General features: G+C 49.8%; 2 protein-coding genes across 9 annotated transcripts in view; one reads left to right on the top strand and one right to left on the bottom strand.

Annotated features, from left to right (window-relative positions):
* The first annotated feature begins 157 nt into the window (after window positions 1–157).
* On the top strand, window positions 158–2,090 carry LOC122397924. Its single transcript, XM_043397422.1, has 3 exons — window positions 158–268; window positions 330–837; window positions 907–2,090. The coding sequence occupies exons 1-3, from the start codon at window positions 158–160 to the stop codon at window positions 2,088–2,090; spliced, it is 1,803 nt and encodes a 600-aa protein (XP_043253357.1).
* A 1,604-nt stretch (window positions 2,091–3,694) lies between these two features.
* LOC122398052 (AF4/FMR2 family member lilli) overlaps window positions 3,695–19,176 on the bottom strand; it is a 145,688-nt gene continuing 130,206 nt past the window's right edge. For 7 of the 8 annotated variants that reach the window (XM_043397665.1, XM_043397666.1, XM_043397668.1 and 4 more), the window contains 10 exons: window positions 15,266–15,320; window positions 14,752–14,804; window positions 13,566–14,085; window positions 12,742–13,502; window positions 11,325–12,464; window positions 11,058–11,252; window positions 10,887–10,964; window positions 10,709–10,805; window positions 10,328–10,619; window positions 3,695–10,231 (listed from right to left, as the gene is read on the bottom strand). In XM_043397665.1, coding sequence (XP_043253600.1) covers window positions 10,122–10,231; window positions 10,328–10,619; window positions 10,709–10,805; window positions 10,887–10,964; window positions 11,058–11,252; window positions 11,325–12,464; window positions 12,742–13,502; window positions 13,566–14,085; window positions 14,752–14,804; window positions 15,266–15,320 — 3,301 coding nt within the window. In that variant the 3' untranslated portion in view covers window positions 3,695–10,121. The remainder of the gene's footprint in view (window positions 10,232–10,327; window positions 10,620–10,708; window positions 10,806–10,886; window positions 10,965–11,057; window positions 11,253–11,324; window positions 12,465–12,741; window positions 13,503–13,565; window positions 14,086–14,751; window positions 14,805–15,265; window positions 15,321–19,176) is intronic. The other variant, XM_043397672.1, reaches the window with a different exon arrangement.

Here is a 19,176-nt window from a genome sequence, read left to right as displayed (position 1 = left end):
AGGAAAAGATTCGAAGATATCGGAATCACTAGGAATATATCGATCTTCGAACGCAAACAAACCCTGGTGCAGTAAGACAATTACTATGACCCAAGTTCCGACAGTATCGTTTGAAAAGCACGAGCGAAGATACTAAGAGACTCTGGATGCAGTAAATATGAACGTCGCGATAATATTTCTGCTCCTGATAATATACTGGCGCGTATCGATGGCACTCTCGAAGTTACAAATCGATCTGGACCAATTTGAAGTTCTGACGGAGGCCCTGGTAAAATTTCTTTTACATTCGAAAAGATTAAAAGACCAATATTTCTATTTTCGGTTTATAGACCACCGCGTTGAGTGCTTGCAAGGGTCCGGAACTAAATAATATCGGAATTGTAACAGACTCGAACGCATCGATGAAATGGACGAAAGAATCTTTGAGAAAGGTTTCCCTAATCGCCATAAACGACACGGAAAAGTTCCAACAATTTTCACGGACGTTCCAACAGGATCGGAAGATACGTACATTCGTATTGATCCTACACTCTCCGGATAACTTGAAAAGTACCATAAAAGACTTACGCCGTACAAAATGGTGGAATCCCTCGGCGCTTTACCTCATCCTGGACGATCATTCTACGCAAGATGGCTGCCAAAATGCGCGTCAGGTCCTTAAAATTGCGTGGAAAGAAAACCTTTTGTCGTCCACGTTTCTATGCGTCGGTCAAAATGGCTTGCAACTGTACACCTACAACCCATTCACCTCGTGGGCGCCATCGCCTTGGCGCGAAGCAACCAAAGACTTCGAGGATAGCGATCCTTGGACCCTGCTCGTGCAATCCTTCGACCAGAGTTTGTAGATCATTTCTAAGCCATCGATCAAAACTTGCCCGCTTCTTCCGAGGACCTAATTGCTTGCAGGTCGGACATCGTGCGAAAACTTGGACTTTTCCAAGACGAGAACACTGGGGGGATACCCGGTGAACGCAGTGGGCCTTCACAGTCCTCCTAGTCTCGCGATAGATCTCTCCAAAAGATCGCCGACGAAACTAGGCGGCGTGGATGGCACGATCGCCACGTTGCTTTGGTCGAAACTGAACGCCAGCTTACGACTGACAGGGATCACCAACAACACCCACTACTACGAATACCTGCCACTGGTGTCGTCAGGCGTTTACGACCTGCTGATGAACATCCAGTACATCTTCAACAAGCCTAACATGACCATGACCTACCCCCACGTGAACTCCGGGATCAGCATTCTGACCAGGTATCCCGAAAACGAGTCAGCCCACGCGAAGATCCTAAAGTTCATGAATCCTGTGTTCATCCTGGGAGTGTTTCTGGTCTGTTCGGGCACGGTGATCCTCCTCCAGGTGTTCTTTCGCAGAGGAGCGACCGACGCGAGTCTGGAAGTCCTTCGAATGATGCTGAACAACTCGATGCTACGATTTCCACGACGAAGTTCCTTAAGGATCTACCTGGTCACGGTTTTCCTTCTGTCCATGTTGACGGTATCCACGTTTCAGAGCAATCTATCGTCCCTGCTGACTTCCTCGACGCCTAGGCTTCCGGTGGACTCCATCGACGCGCTGAAGGCGTCCAGGTTTGCGATCTACGCGTACCACGGATACAAGAACGCCGTGTTCGACGACGTGCTCTTCTCCCGCGTGAAGACTGTGGAGCATTGGGACTGCAGCGACTACGTGATCAAGTTGGAGAACGTTGCATGCGCGGCTGACAGGTCCACGTTGTTGGGTATCGCCTTCGAGAAGAACCTTCATCTGTCCAAGCACAGGATAAACACGCTGTACTCCGGCCTGGTGGTGCGACCGGATTGGCCGCTGAGGAGCAGGGTCGGTGAATTGTTGATGCACATGTCGCAAGGTGGATTGATCGATCACTCGTGGGACAGGACGATGACTCGATACGTGCACAAGTGGCTAGGGAAGAGCAAAGACGCCGAGAAGAAAGGCTATCACGTGATGAGGCTGAAGGACCTTGCGTTCGCGTTTTACATACTGATCTTCGGGCTCGTCGCGTCCCTGGTCGCGTTCCTCCTGGAAATCATGCTACGGCGTGTTTCAAATTATTTACTATATTAGAAAAACTCTGTTCACGATCCGCTACATTTTCTTGGCAAACTTCGACACCAGTTTCCAGTCGAAGGAGCTCGGAGAACTCCTGGAAGAAGCCCGCGGAAGTATAACGATTTAACGAGTGAAAATTACAGGCACTTGCCGTATAAATTACACGCGACATAAATTTCTGACTTCTTTCGACGATGTAAAAAGCTCCGACGTGAGATTCGAGGTCGACGGGTACGAAAAAGTTAACCGTAACGAGCGCCGATTACGTGTTTTCCATTGTTTAACCTTGGATTATTTAGGTCTAGATTCGAACATGCATTACCAGGATATTTAATTTAGCAAATGCCTCGGGCAATGGATTAGACTTTAATGGATCTTTTATCCTCCTTCCGGTCTCATTTGCGTAGAAGCTGCGCGGCCAGGAGTTTCAACTACCGACCGTTATGGACGCGGACTTAATTAAGAATATTGCTTCACACATTCGTGAACGACGTATCCCGACAAGAATATCTCTCTCCCCGGTAGTCGGCCAACATTGTTGCATTTCTGTTTCGACCTATATTGCACGGCGTTTGCTAATCGAGCGAGATGTTGCATGACTCATACGCGGTGTACTCGGTCTTGATAGAGATGGGTGCATCGGGAATACCTCGTTCCACTTTCTTACACTATGCTGACCTCTGCTGACCACCCCTTATATTTCTGACAACACGTATAACGATTACTACTGGCTACTGCTGACTTCTGCTAACAGCACACGATTCCTGACAAGTGTTGACAACTACTGGACATGATATATACGTGTTAACATTTGTGTAAAATAAATCTACGGCAATAAATGATAGTCTCAAAGAATTCTAAGTGTTCTCATCATTTTTACCTTTCTTTTCCTCTCCAAATCATTTCCTTAGTTATAAGATACATACCACCTCTTCGAGTGGGGGGGTTAAGGCCTGTGGTTGAGTGAGAATGCGGTGAGAGGAGTGCCTCCCACCTTGAGGGGCCTGAAAAGGTACAACGGGGAACTCTGTGATGGTCACTAGAGTTCTCGATCCCTCACCAGGCGCCTGAGGATGGTCATCGTGGGGTTTTAGCCGATACATGAGGATTTCCCCGCGTAAAAACAAAATAAATAAATAAAATAAAGGGTCTCGAACGTGACAAGCTTCCAAGATAATCCCTATTCATACGCTGCAAAGCTAACCCTTAAAAAGAAAGTCACGAACCGAAGTACAATGATCGGGGGACACGCCGCAGGGCATTGAATACTGTCTGTGTTAATTGGTCAATATTTTATTTATTCCTTCACTTTATTTTAAACAATTTGTTCATTCGAAGGATCTCGTAAATCCCGTAAAATGAATATGTTATAGTAAATACGTTCCTTTTTACAATTTATACCATATACACAATAATAGTAATAATAATAATAAAATTAATAATAAAATTAATAATAATAATAATAAGAATATAATGATAATGACGATGTTGGTGATAATTAATAATAATAATAATCAGATTAATCATAATGCAAGCCTAAGGCGCAAAACAAACAAAACGTAGAGCATACGACATAGTGAACCGTGTCTCCATCATCTTTTTTTTTTTTGCTTTTTTTCGTCGACGGTATTTACCTATTATTTTGTTATGTACGCAATTTACAAACCGTTCGTCAGCTGCGCATAAATCCCTCTCATTCTCTCTGTCGTCTCTTCCTTTCTCTCCACTTTTTATTGTTCACTTTTATCAAAAGAATCGTCTCATTCTCTCTATTTCTCTCTTTCTCTCTCTCTCTCTCTTGATCTGCTTAAGCTGAGATTACTATAAAATAGATAAAAAAGCCGGTTAAAAAAGTTCCGGTTTGCATCCGTAAGCGAGTGCGGGTGCGAGCCATTTGTTCGGAGCAGCGAGCAAAATGTGGATGCAGGACTGCACGGGGTTGCCATTCCACGTGCCTATGGACGCGTTTACACCTGTAGCTGGTATCGCGATAATACCGGGACGAAAATGGAGAAACTTTCGCCAGAGAAGTACCGTGAAGCAAACGTTTCGGGGCGACAAACGCAAAATATGTATTTTAAACGTGAGCAACCTCACCGAAGAGATACGAGTCGTTTCGCCACTATGAAAACTGTCTGAAGAAGATGGGAGGGATGCGACATTTTGCTGTTTCGAGGAAACGACGCGTCGATCTTTCGATCCGAACGAAACCGACCGAAGATGATAAAAAAATAACATTCGTTGGTAGATAGGCACTTTCGAAAGCTTTTCAGGAACGCTGGCGAAAACAATTCGAATTTTGGACAATCTGCGGAACAGACAAAGACTGTTGGGGCTAATATTGTTCGGGTTTCTAAGGCGTCGCGAATGGGAAACGCAAAGAGGGAAGAATCACTGGAGGTTGTTCTTATCGAGCTTGTGCGTATCGACGAACCGTGTTGAAGATACTTTTTCCCCTGCGATTTCAGGTCAAGCTACGGATTATCGGTTTGTTAAACGCCTACTATAATTATCATCGGATACGAAATGCACGAGCACGGGGATGAGAAAGCGAAATGGCATCCTCCGTCTTGGAAGACTTATGAACACAGCGGTGTCACGATCGAAAAGAAAGGAGCAATAACGGGGGCTCTGAAGTTGGTGAAGGAAGTAAAAGGGAGGAGGCGAGGAGAAATGTTCGTAGATCCATGAGCCTAAATTGCGAATCAAAACTATTAAACCGAATTTTGGTGGACTAAATTACACGTTGCGCGATCTGGTCTTTTCAGGATGATCTATAATAGGATCGAGAAACCTCTGGGTCTTGTTCCAGGGATAGGGTTGGAGGGACGGGGACGGTAGGGGTTGGACCGAGCACGCGGTAGGTGTCTCGGCCCTCCGCGCCAATAAATACAATAATTAATCAACATTAATAATAAAAATAAATAAAAAGCAAGTAATTATCTTTCGTTAAGCGAGTTTGGTCTCTCTTTGGTGCGGTTGTCGTTCTATGTATCTCTTTATTGCTCCTTTCTCCGCCGTCGTGTATCTCTCTCATGCGTTATCGGCGACGTCCCCCGCACTCGCCAACAGAGGGATACGTTCAACCTTTACGCTCTCCACGACCGACCATCGAATGTCCCGGCGTCTAAGGCAGGGCCTGCCAGGGTCGATGAGTCCCCCGCTAGCAGACCCAGGACGAAACGCTCCCATCTCTCCATTCCCTTTGCCTTTCCTCACCCTCTGTCTCAACGCTCTCTTCCGCAACAGCAAGCCGCGCCACACAGTCACTCGCACGCTCATTCTCTCTCTCGCTGCCTCCCTTGCAATCCTGCAAAAACTGCTTGCTTGGTGCTCGTTCGTCCGGCCGTCGTCCGAGACGATCCCCGTGTTCGAAGCGTGGCGGATCGACGCGCGATTATCGGCGATCGCGAATGGAAGTCGGGCGAGCCGGGGGACTCTGACGAGTGACGGTGTCGGGTCTGCATTCGGAAACTGCACGCACGGTTCCCGGCCGCCGGGTCGACAAAGAGACGACGAGATCTCTTTTCTATTCTCGGGGCACGGCCGTGTTTACCGTTTCGCTCGGAGACTGCCCCTCGAATCGTGAACAGAGTCCACCCCTAGGCGCGCGTCGATCGCCGTCACGCGATACGTAACTAATTAAATTGCTTGTGCATTGCTCGTTGCTACCAACGCACACGGCTGCTCGGTCACCGTGAAAGACGAGCCCTCTTCGACCCCGTTCCGTTTCCTCTCGAAATAGAAATATAGATCTATCTTTTTAGAAATGTTCGTTAAAGGTTTATCCGCGAATTTCACTGAACCCCGATTCTCCACCCCCACCTCTCCACGCTTCTCGGACGATTAAAAGATACCCGATCGTTTGTTTATTTATTTATTTTTTTTCGTTGGCACGTTCGCGAGGGGCCGAAGAGTTCTCCAGCCGGAGCAACGCGTTTAGCATCGGAATTTGGTGGCACGCAGTGTGACCGTATACGAGAGTATAGTAAAATAATTATCATATAATACTATTTATATAACAATATAATTATGATTGCATGTCTATGTTTATATATGCTCGTGTTCGTGTCTCTGTGTGTGTTTCTGCATGTATACATGTATATAACAGTTATATTACAGTTTACGGCGTAGCGGGTAAAGAAGACAAAAATCAAACGGCAATTAAACTGAACTTCGAGATTATTATGTATAATACATATGTATATATAATATGTACGCTCGACAAACTTCCATCAAACCCGTCGAAAAAAAAACCATTTCTTGCTGCTGTGTCGGATACAATGTACAAACCGTCGTCGCGACCTGCATTGTTTCTCTTTGACCCCTTCCCCCCTCTCGATCCTCACGCTGTTCCCGTACAAACGCAAACACACACTCAGGCAGACACGCGAAACCCCCCCCAACACTCTCGTTACCTCACGATCCATCCCATTCATTCGTATAAATACCTCGAAATATAACGTTTGTAGTACCAATAACTCAATAATAATAATAATATTAATAATAATAATGTTAATAATATAATAAAATTAATAATAAAGGTTGCGATAATAATGATAATATACGCGTGACGATAAAATTTCATTTTTTAAACCGTAGCAAAGGTTCACGCGAACCGACCTGGAGTCGATCAAATGACAAACCAAAAGAAAAAAAAAGAAAAAAAAAAACAACGAAACAAGAAAAGATCGCGTCCAGATAAACATTTAAAAAGAACCGTCTGTCCTCCAAACCCCTACGTGGCAATAGTAATCGGAACGACAGCACCCTTCGCTTTTCGTCTTTGGAGGTCAAGTAGGAACCGTAGACTCGCCGAAAGTAAAGAAAGAATGCCTCTGTGCGCGAGGTCCGCTGCGTCTACTACTTTAAACAACGATAATAGTAACAATAATAATAATAATAAAAAGAAAAAGAAAAAAAAAAAAGGAAAACCGCGGACGATTACGCTCGTTCCACACCCGTTTGCACACGCAGAAAACCACCCATGCACGCGACCAACACATTTCTCGATAAAAGCGCGTGAAACGCGTTCGATTTCGATCGCTCGATCCCGCGTGCTCGTTTTACCGGCTGACGAGACGAAGGGCCTGATATTTATATACGTATCCGCTATAAATATGTGTCTCGAAAATATCAAAACTTTTTAATAGACTTCTCTTTCTCTTTTTTTTTTTTGTCTTTTTTTAGTTCTCCTTGTCCTTTGCGTCCGTGTGCACGCGCACGCGAGGTATAAAATTGTATCCCGTGAACCATTGGACCGCGCTTAGTAACTCTATGGGTCCCCGTGATCTCGTCAACCGTAGCCCAATCGTTGTTCTCGATCGCGGTTCCAAGCTCGGAAAAGTGTTAGCAAACCGACCGATTCGGCCACCACGGAACGACAGATTGGTCCAACTTTAACTTCTAACGAACAGGAAAAAAAAGACGGCTCTTTCGATCGGGTTAAGCTTTACGTTCGGATATGTTCGACCGTGGTTCTCGAGATAAGTTTGCTTCGACGATAAGTGGTCCAATGATTGATAAGATATCGGTGTTTTCGCGCGTCCGTGTGCCGACGGGATCGTTTGCTAACGCTTCTCGCTCCGTTCTTCGACGTCCCCCGTTTCTATTTCCGGTCGCGAATGCGCGATCGAATCGAATTCGCCGTTTTTTTATCGAGAAAGACAGAGAAGCACGTGAACGCTCAGGCCCTCGTATACTTTGTTCGCTTCAAGCCTTTTTTTTCGTTCCCTCGGCCACGCAGTCGGTGGATCGATGAAAGTAGAGGAAAGTCGCGCGTGAATAGCGCGCGCATCTGCGACAAAACGGTTTCTCGCTCGCTTCTGTCGGTAACGGAAAAACAAAGAAAAAACAAAACCAAACGAAAGGAAGCAGAAAGTAGCGATACGCTAACGGAAACGACGACAGGAACCAATTCGTTTTTTTCGTGGAAGGCGCGGATGAAGAGTGAGTACGTACGATCGACAAACGAATAAAAAAGAAAAATAATTATCTTAGTGTTACGAGTAAGAACTAGACTCGGAAAGAACCTTCGGGACAAATTCGGCGGACATGTCTGTAACATCTTGTGTGTTCGTGTATTTTAATATTTTTTTTCTTTCATTTTTTACCAGAAATTTCCTGATTCTCGATAAGATTTGTGGTAGCAAAAATTGGGGCGGGCCGGCCTGGCGCGCTTTGCGACGCGTCGACAGGCCGCCCTCAAGGCGGCGGCACTCGCAAATACCTATTTACAAAAATATACACATGAGCAACTTGCTTATCCGTTACGCTTGTTTTCTTTTTTTTTTCTTTTTCCTTTGTTTCCTTCGATTAAATTCCTCTTCTGCGTCCCGTGTAACGCGAGAGAGCGTGCGCGCGGTCTATCCCTCCGTTACACGCGAGATCTCTTATTACTTCGCGTCCTGGCGGTGCCTTGTTCTCTCGCTTTCCTTTCTCACTTTTTTTTTTTTTTTAAATTTATTATTATTATTATTATTTCTCCTTTAATCGCACTATGTATAATGTGTGTGGTATGCGCTATACGTACAATTATCTGAATATTCTTTTTTTTATTTCTTGTTTCTCATCGCTAGAACCTCTACTTATTCCCCGTTTAAGTTCTAAGTAATATAAATAATATGTGTATTGGTTGGTTTGTTTTTTGTTACCGTTTAACTCTTCATTTTTTTTTTCTCTCTCTCTCTCTCTGTCCTCCTCCTTGTTGCGTATTAATTATCTAATCTAAGTTACCTTTTTTCTTTCTTTTTTTTTCTGTAACCTATCTACAAAAAGAGTCGTGCGTCCGTCGTTCGTAGACGTTCGACAATAGTATTTTCGTTTATAGTGCGTCGATCGTGATCGACCGTTGATCTTGTTGCTCGCGCGCGGCGCACATCCCTCTCCACCCGAAGAGAAAATACATCGCACCAATTCACCCACATTCTCTCTCACTCTCTCTCTCTCTCGCTCTCTTTCTCTCCCAACCTCACGAATCTCGCGACCGCCTTTTTCTTTTTCTTCTTTTTTTTCTTTTTTTTTTGCTAAAAACGAAACTCAGGCGTGCGTGACGCGTTGGTTCTCTCTTTTCATTAAATATATTCATATCTATGTATATATATAATATATATATTTATAATTATTTATATATTTATATAGGTAATAAACTATATGCATATATGTATATATCCTTGTGTATTCGTCGCACTCGAATCGCCAAAACGAAACTCATGCTTCAGGTAACGTCGGCTGCGGCGCACCGTAAAGCGAGAACACACGGGCGCTTCTGTGGCACTTCTTATTCCTTCTTCGTTATATTCTTCACTCTACCTTCTCCCTCCTTCCCCCTCGTCTTACTTCCCCTCGATTTCGATTCATCTCGATAATTTACAAACAAAAGAACGTTTAACTTTTCGAACGTACGTGTTATTATCTTCCGTTATCGTTCTCCGATTTCGCATCGCCGTCAGTCTCCACATAATTCCATCGGCGATAAAGCCTCGTCTCCAAGAATAAGTAATGCACGCTACGCGCAGAGTGTACCGGGTGTAGTTTCTCCGCGCGATCGGGAACGGATCCACGGGAATCCCCATCTCTGGCCCTTCACCGGTTAGACGAGTCGCTTCGAATTGACTAAAGTTGATGCCTAAGAGTCGAACAAAAAATGCCGGGGCGCTTCAACTGAACGCGATCCAAAAGGGAGAAACTGATTTAGCTGTCCTAGGTGCGAGCGAGTGCAATCCCCACGCTCATACTCGCGGCCGGATATTCCCCCCACAACCACCGGTTCTCCTTTCTTCTTGCCACCCCCAACGAGAGAACGGTCCTTGCATGCTAAGAACGAACTCGACTTCTCTCTCCTCCGCTCCTCCGAAATTTGTCTAACGCGTATCACACACCGCTGGCGCACGGACCGTGGCGTTCCGTAGCTAGTCCCGAATCCCGCGAAGCTCGTTCGACGCGTCGCGACCGATTCTACGTGAACATCGTCGGATACGTGGCCATGTTCTGCGGGAGAGAAGTGATGTAGTTCGGGGTGGGTGGCCGGGGGCTATGCCACTGTGGTCAGAGATCTCGGAGCTTCTTTATGCCAGCCTGAACGTAACGCACCAGATCGCGCAGCGAACTTTTCAACGTGAGGGGTCCCAATTTCTCATCCAGCTCGATGAAGAATTCTGCAACACGGAAACAAAAACGAACCGTATCGTCTCGTTATCGTTCCAGGCTAAACCCTCCTTTGGTCCGTCGCTCTAACGATTCTCGATGCTCACCTCTATGCTTGTCCGTTACCAGAGCGTACGCCTGGTCCCAGAGATCATGACAACTCAGCAGCAAACCAAAATGATGATTTTGTTTCGCCATAGCGTTGTGAGCGCTGAGCGGAACGCTAACGTAAGGCGCTACCTGAGGCTGACCGGAAGCGGCCCCCCGGTTCGCCAGCTCGCCGCTGCTGTACCCGGAGCTCTGGCTACCGACGGAACCCACGGAACCGGCCGGCGAGGGTGTCGGCGACAGAGAAGGCGTTCCTTGTCCTTCCGGTTGCACCGGGGTCGCCTGAGCGGGCTGAAAGCATAGCGAAAGAACGACGGTCCGTTAAATGGATCACGGCAAAGGACGAGCGACGCTGTCCGCCACGACCACGGTGTGCTCACCTTCTGATGATAGTCGGTGAGAATTTTTTGATTCTCTTTCACTTCGTGTCTGCGCATCTTAAAGAGCTTCAAGTATATGAGGGACTGGCAAAAGAGGCTGTAACAACAAAAGCAGGACAACAGCGTTTTTGAAACGCAATCGCGCGATAGAGGAAAGCCTCGAAGTGGCTGCACTCACCTTAGAATGGCCAGCTTGTTATGTATATTGCTCTCCGGTGAGTTGTTCTGCTGGCTCTTGAACTTCGAGGAGATGTACCTAGAGGGGTAGGGGCGAGGGGAAATCGGAGATCGCTTTAATTAGGAAGTACTCTCTTCGCGGTGGTTCGCGGTTAATTAGAGATGTACTCACTTGATGAGACTAAGAGTATCCTTGTACATGGTGAACGACGCCCTCTCGGTGAGAGGATCCGACTCCATGGCATTGCCAGTGAGCAGGAAACAGAGAACGGCTTCTAGGTAAAGCATACCCTGCGCCGTGAGCTCGCACTCCTTGTCGGCGCTGTGCTTCAGCCGTTTCGCTTCCATCAGGTACTGATTCTGGTCCCTACGATCACGGAATCGGGTATATAACCGCCTCGTTCCGGGTCACCATGCCGCCGATGGAACCTACACTTACCACCTATCCTGATCCTCCAACACTTCGTTCTGAGGATTGAAGTAGGAATAATAGACGCGCTGAGGCGGGGGCGGGGGCGGCAATAGACTCGTGTCGGGCTTTTCTTCCCGTTCGTGATTCGTTGGCTGTATATCGCTTTGCTGTTCAACGATATTTACATTACGCTTAGCTACGTCGAGCGTCGCCGTATCGTAGACGCGATACGAGCGTCGCTCGCGCGTAAAGATTATTGGCGAAACTTTGGCGTGGTTTACCTGGCTGGAAGATGGCCTCGATAGAACAGCCTCTACGTCGGCGTGTTTCCTTTTCCTCTTCTTCTTCTCTTTGTGCTCGCCCGTACCCTTACCCTTCGACTCCACCGAACACACAATACTCAAACTGGACACGGAACTACAACTCGGATTACGTTTCCTCTTGGGCGCGCTACCCGTGCCACTAGCACCACTACCACCCCCACTAGCACCTCCGCCTACGACACCGCCGCAACTGTTCTTCGAGTCTAAGATCGGCTCGCCTTTGATCACCGCGCGATTCTTGTGATCGCCGTCCCCCAACAAACCGTCCCCGTGGTGACTCCTGGTGTCCGTGGTCAGCTGCTGAGGCGGCGGCGTGTCCACTATCTCGCCCTCCTCCGGCGTGGGCGGCCGCGGGGCCTGGGCGGCCAACGCGGACGCCTGTCGCGACGACGGCCTCGTGTCCGGCAGCTCCGTGCGCTGTCTCAGCTCCTGACCCCTGGATAGCTGCGATATATGCGGAAGCCTGCTCAGGTCGATCCTGCAGTACAAACTCGACACGCCGTTCACGTACGTGAGCGGCGGGAACGACTGAATGATGCTGGACGCCTGCGACGACGGCCTTTTGTAAGGGCTTTCACCCCCGGTAGGCGTATTCGCGGACGTCGTGTACTCCTCCACGTAAATCCCACATTTACCCCCGCCTTTTCCGCCCTTTCCACCCTTACCGCCGCCCTTCCCACCGCCCACCGAAGTAGAGAACACCCTGCGAAGCGTGTCGCTCTTCTTCTTGTCCTGCACGTTCCCGGCGTCCTCCTCTTGCAGCTTCGGGCCTGGACTGTTGTCGCTGTCCGAGTTCTCCGGAGAAGTCGTCCGCGTTGGAGGCGCCCTTGGCCTCGGAGGTACCCTGTTAACACGAAACGATCAAATGTTTTTGACCGTTCTAGCCTCCGCCTATGCGATCGCTTCTAACAAGAGGGGCATACTGCAGCTGCCCCGCCGGAGATTTCAATGATATTTAGAGGGGTGAATAATGACATTCCTCGCAACAGGGGCAGCGAACATATGGCGCGCGATACGATGCTATTCGTGCACGGTTCGGTACCAAATATAATTCGTATTTAAAACATCGAGCGCGCTACGTATTTCGAAATTAAAAATACTATTACAAACAATGTTCTCACCTCGCGACTTGGATACGGCTGTTCCTCACCGACACCTCGGACTCGCTGTCCGAGTCGGACCCGCCGACGTTGGCCACCCTCGAGCTAGACTTCCTGGACTTCGGTTTCGCGGGGCTCTTCTTCTTCTCCTGCTTCTTGGGCGAGTCCGCGGGCTTGCTCCTCTTGATCGGTACTCTCCTCCATCGCGTGGTGTCGTCCTCGGAGGCGCTGTTGTGCTTAACGTTCGTCGGATTCTCGTCCTCGCTGGATGAGCCGCTCAATCTGGTCCGCCTCTTCTCGCTGATCACGGCAGCGACCACCGGCGACACCCTGGTCGGACGATCGCTGTCGGACGCGCTCGAAGCACCCTGCGACCTGTCGTCGCTGCCATCGTCGCTGGTCGCGATGGTCGCCTTGGAGATCGGCTGCTTCTTCTTCACCGGGCTGCCGACACCCCGCGTTCTGCTGCGTGGCTTTCCGGTCTTCAGCGTGTCCTCCGTCGTCCGATGTCCGGCCTTCGGGCTCTTGGTCGGTTTCCTGGGTCGTCCGCGTTTCCTCGCGTCCGCCACCTTTGGTTTCTCCGTCTGCGGCCGCGTCTCCGCCACCAACTGGCTCTTGTCCTGGTCCGAGTGGTGATCGCTGTCGCTGAGCAGGCTGATCATCGTCGCGTTGTGAGTCCTCTTCAGAGCCTCGTCCAGCTTCCAATCGAGCGCCGCGGTCTTGTCCCTGTGCGTCCTGGGCACGGTGGTCGCCACGGGTGAGTTCTGCCGCCTGTTGCAGTCCTGGAAACGAAGCCACGGGTCAGGAGAAAAGCTCGACGAGGGTTCAGCGACGCCGAGACGTACCTGCGGCTGTTTGTTCTCCGAGTTCTGCTCGCCGTGCGGCACCGCCGTCTTGTTGAAGAAGGAGCTGAGGTTCCACCTGGGTTTTGATTCCTCTATCGCGGGCGGCGGCTCCTCGATCAGATTGTCGTTCTTTGGTGACAGGGAGGGGGGCGTCGAGGGACCTTTGGCGGGTTGGGCGCCGGTGTCGTCCTCGGAGTCGTCGCTGCTGTCCGAGCCGGAATCGGAACCGGAATCGGAGCTGGAGCTCGCGCTTCCGGAACTCTGGGGCACCTGGCCCGGTGGACTGGGCGGCCTCTGATGGATCGTCGGGCTCGTCGAGACCTTGGACTGCAGAGGACTGACCGCCGGAGGCGACAACACTCGTTCGGGCGTCATCTGCTTCGCCGGCGGCGACGACGGCCTGGGTGGACTTAGCGGCCTCGTCGGCGACAAGGGTCCCACGGGTGACAACCCCATGGGTGACATGGGCGCCAGAGGGGGTGGTGCTGGTGTCATCGCCGGTATCAGTGGCGTCGACAAACTGCGAACAGAATTAGTTCGTTAGCCCCCGATGATCGACACCGGGACGTTCCGTTCACGCTTCCTCAACCCTTTCGTTATCAACAGCGACTATGGATTTTTTTAATAAGGAACAAGGACTGCTTGCAACCGGCGTACCCTACAGCGCGAAATCTTACGAATCGGTGAACGCGACGAACGACAACCCCCCTCGAGGACGTTTCCGAGCGGTTTTTCAGCGTGAACGGGAAGTCAAGGGAAATACTGCGGCGAACTTGTTAAAGAGGCCTCCCATCGTCGTACGGTTTGGTAGATACGCCTCGTACGCTTCGAAACTCCGAGAATGCTGCGGTTTAAAACAGACTCCCTCGACTTATTCATTAATGTATCCGCTATGATATCTCGCGCGGATCGCGAAACGATACGTTGAAACGTCGCCGACTGTTGCAAGCACGGGGGAAAACGAGTTCCATTGAACGTTAATTGGAGTAAATACAAAGTACCGGTTCGTTGAACAGCCCGCTACGTTTTACGGAACACCGGGGGGAAAACGGACAAATAACGCGGCGACGACCGCCTCGAAGAATCGTTGGAAATAGCCGGTACGCGACGGTAGTTTCGGCGATGGCGGATCGAACTATGAAAACTAGCGCTAATTAACGACTGTATCGACAAAACGGATACTTACTCGACCGTGAGGTCGGGGCTTCTGCTTCCCCTCGTTGTCCGCGACGTCGTTCCCTGCGGAAAAAGATCAGAACGATTACCAATTAATTTCGCACGGCAAAGCGAAACGCCGCCCTTTGCGCTCCATCGATCACCGCTCGTCGATTAACGCTTTGCAGACGGACGTTTTCCAACGCGGCCGTCTAAAAATTACTCGATACGTGATTTCAAATGTACGCTCGCGGACACGAAAGCGTCTCGACGCGTCTACAGCGTGCAAACACGCGAGCAACGCGCACTATTCGCGATAAAAGTCAAATAAAAAATACGTGTTTTTTCGCGTAAAAAATCCCAATTTTCCAAAACATGGGAGAAAGCCCCGGGAAAGCCAAATACCCGACTTCCATCGTACGCTCGATGAACTAAATTTTATGGTGCAAGCGGAGCGCGTCTATCGCGATAACGTGTACGGAGAGATCGATAGAGCAGTAAGCGCGCTGGGGGCTCTGGTTAATTAATTTAGCGACAGGGATTACCTTGTTCGTCTCATCGTCGCTGTCCTCGGACAATCTCAGGTCCCCTTCCAAATCTCTGCAACAGAAGACACCGTTTCCGTTAAATCCGTCAACGATCGACTAGGATAGATCGTTCGGGAACGGGATACGACGCGGGGGAGGCTGTATAAAAAAAGAGGCGGTACGAACGAACGAGCCCCGTCGGTGGATAAGGAGAACGAAGCACTCTCGATTAGAATCAACAAGAAGAAGAACGTGTACACGGGGAACGCGTGCCGCGGCAACCTGTAGAACACGAACGATGCGAGGGCGAGGCGAGGTACGAACAATCGTTCATTGATCTCTGAAACTGCTGTTTCACGCGCGCCTCGCCTCCGCCGCCGGTTTCTTTGTCAACGAGAGCCCCGGTTCGCGTGTTTCTCGCATTCCCCGGTTGACACTTTCACTTTTCACTGCGAACCGACCGAGGAATCGATCCTCGATCCACGGGGGGACTCGATCGAATCGCGCACGGAAGCGCCCACGGTACCTTCTGGGCAGCCATTTTGGTCCCCCGTGGACTAAAACACCGATTACTTATTAATTTCGCAGCGACGTTGAAATTCTTGGCATCCGAGCTGATACAGACGATTTTATTAACCTTTTCCACGGGTCTCTTCGTTCACGCACCGTCGAATAAATATTAACAACCGATCAGGAGATCTGGAACGTTTTATATCCGTCCGCGACTCCGTTCTAAATCCATCGACTCCGGGATCGGTGTCGTTTAAATAAACCAGACTGTCCGCAAAAATAACTGCCAGCCCCGCATTGTCGTGTCGGAGTGACCCATTCACGTAGACGGGAACAATACTACGCGATTTATCATCGCGGCGTGCACCGAAATATCGACATCCTGTCCGGCCACGGATCTCTCTATCTGCTCGCGTTCAAGTCGCTGACCGACGTATAGTCGGCCGCGCGCGTGTGCCTCTCGAGCCCCGTAAGAGCGAGCAGGAACGACCGGAGAGGAAAAAAATACCAAGACGAGGGTCCTTTCACCCTCGATCGGCGAGGCACGCGAGCCGACCGACGGAGACGATGCGCCCGGGACGGACAAAGCGCGCGAATCCAGCCACGAAGTCGGAGGGGGAACGGAAAGCGGCGAGAAGTAGCTACGGGGAAGCAAGGAAATAGAGCCAACCTGGAAGATAAAGAGGGAAAGTACGCGAACCGCCGAACGCGGATGTACCCGTAGGGTCGTCGACCCTAAACACGCTGTCCTGCGTCCTCCTCGATGCTCGCTGGATATGCCCGACTGCCTTCTCTGTGCTCGATTTCCACCCAACGATTTTATATCGCGTCCCGTTCCACGGCGTTCGCGAAATCTTTTAACCTTTACACGCGAGAACGAGGTGGGAACGAGTAATAATTCGAAAATCTTCTAAACTGCTGCAGATGCATTAGAAAATATATGATTCTATTTACGAAAACAATTTTAAATAGATTGTTGGAATCGAAAGGGTGTAAGTGGCTAAGGTTGATACTTGGGCGCGTATTTCGCGAACGTGGTGCCCCGTGAAAGCACGAGCCACGGCGTAAAATTTAAGCGGGATCAAATTGAATCTCCCCCCGGTCGATTTTATTGACTTATTAAACGAGATCGCGTTAAAAGTTTTGATTGACTTTGGAACTGCGCGCTGCAGTCAACCTGTCGACGGGGGCCACGGTGCGAGGATAACTCGTGAACCCGTGAACTCGACGAGCGGCGAGGAAATTGGTAAAATCGGTGGACGAGCGCGCGCGCGCGCGAAAGAGTTTAACGATCGACCCTCGAACGGTACAAATTGCACGACTCCGTGGGAACGTTTTCGATTCTGCAGCCACGGTGTTCGTTATTACTTTTTCGTTCCAACCCCCCTCCGCGACGAGACGAACCCTCGTCTATCCGTCGAAAAGTACAAAGTGGCATTTAGAGTAAAGCTCGAGGCTTTTTCCAAAGGACGTTTCGTGCTGCGACGCTGCGAGCTCGAGGGAACTTTACGAGCGTCGAATGGAATCGATGAAATCCGTTGAATATATACGGTTATTCGCGGATTCCATCCTAGTACTCGTGTTTTAACGCGACCGATAGGACAAAAGCACGAGGGAGAAACAATCCGTAGCTTTCGAAGAGAAAGACTCGCCGATACGACGCAAAGTGAGTTACCGTTTAGGACGATAAATCCCTGGTCGAGTGGACAAAGTCGGTTCGCAGTTTATAGAAGCACAGACCCAGTATTCGAGTGCACATCATATTTTCATAGTCACGCTGCCTCCATTCTATCGTAATCACCGTAATATAACAAATCCCTCGATCGTGTCATAATTTCCATCCTTCCTCGTGTCGCGAAGTTAACCCCATCCGAAACTGCGTGCACCACCGTTATCCCCAACACGCGACCGAGAGTGTCTCGGGTTACTAATGAGTTACCAGCGATGTAATAACTGTCTCTAACTCGTTTTCGCTGTTTCTCAGTCGCTCTTCCTGTTCCCACTCGTGTTCCCGATGCATTCAACGAAACGAACCTCGCGTCGCGATTCAATTTCTCCGTCTCTGGTTGCGTCGTCTGGTCGTCCAGGCGTCGCGGGCGGAAGCCCGGAAGTCGCGTTCGCGGAGCGTGTAGCTCGAACGCCCCATAGGTGTTCCGCGCACGCGATCCACGGTTCCGACCTTCCCGTTACGAATGGAGGCAGGACCCGAAGGGTTAACAACACCATCGCCTTCGCGGATCCGCGGGGAACGCGCGAGAACCATCGATACCGTTCAAACGATCACGTCGGAAACATTAATTCGAGGGGAAACGGTACACGGTAATCGTGGCTCGAATCTATTTCCATCTGTCACCGCGTTAATGCGCCTCGTTCCGGTGATCGTAGGGAAAAAGGAGCAGAACCTGTTTGCACCGGGGCCGGGGAACGCCGAGAGGTTTCTTTAACCTCGCGTGATCCCTCCGGTTTACAACGGAACACGGCTGTATCCTAGCCGGCGCGTTTACAGGCGCACGAGAGCGCGTCCGACGCGCTCACGCGTACACGTATGGGAAACAGGACCGAACACAACGTTAACCCAGGCCCTGGGACTCCACACAATTCTCAACAATTCATTTCGATAGAAACTGCTCGCTTGGATGCAATTTTTCGATGCTACTTTCCTTTCTCTCAGAAATATTTACAAACGCTTGCTATTGAAAATTTCTTAATTTATTTGGTTACTTAGAGGGTTGGTAAGTCGCTATCAAAGTAAGATCTAGCTATTCGCGAAACTGGTCTTTGTCATGTCCCAAATCTACCCTCTTTAACCTCCCTTGGGGGTGGTTTAAAGAGACTCGTGTAATCTGGAATAATTTTCGAAAGCAGATGCATCTGCACTGTAGACTATAAGGTAGGATTTGGTTTGAAAGAATTTGTAGGACTTTGCGTGGTATCGGGGAGGAGGATGGTTCTCGAAGGGGCGAGGCCCCCGGAGTCTGCCCTTTAATCCGAGCCTGAGGAGGAACGGGCGTCCCCCCCCTGGTTGCAGAGCAAAGGCGACGAGAGGTTGTTTCGGTGATGGTGAGAGACCACACGAACGAGAAATACACGGTGTGTCGACGCGCGACAAGAAAGACCGCGCATCCGGCACCGCTGGGAACGAACGCGGAATCGTTTCCGGGGAAAAGGAAGAGAGAGAAGGTCTCGCGAGCCGCGGGGTAAAAAAGGAAAACGTCCGGCCCGCGACCCGGCTACCCTTTCATCGAATTAAACGCTTTGACGAGGCGCCCGTGTAATTGCCAACGCGAAAAAGAACAGACTGAACAATTTTACGCGAACCGTTCTTCGGTCGCGCCGATTCCCTGGAATATTTTATTCAAAGGGCTGCAGAAATTCGCGGAGCAAACGCGACGTGTTTCGTCTACGGAACCGTACCGGGT

The sequence above is a fragment of the Colletes gigas genome, unplaced genomic scaffold (genome assembly GCF_013123115.1).
Source record: "Colletes gigas isolate AHSC1104 unplaced genomic scaffold, ASM1312311v1 Colletes_gigas_Sc00010, whole genome shotgun sequence".
NCBI lineage: Eukaryota > Metazoa > Arthropoda > Insecta > Hymenoptera > Colletidae > Colletes > Colletes gigas.
The sequence above is the reverse complement of the archived record's forward strand: the minus strand, read 5'-3'. Positions and strand labels throughout refer to the sequence as shown.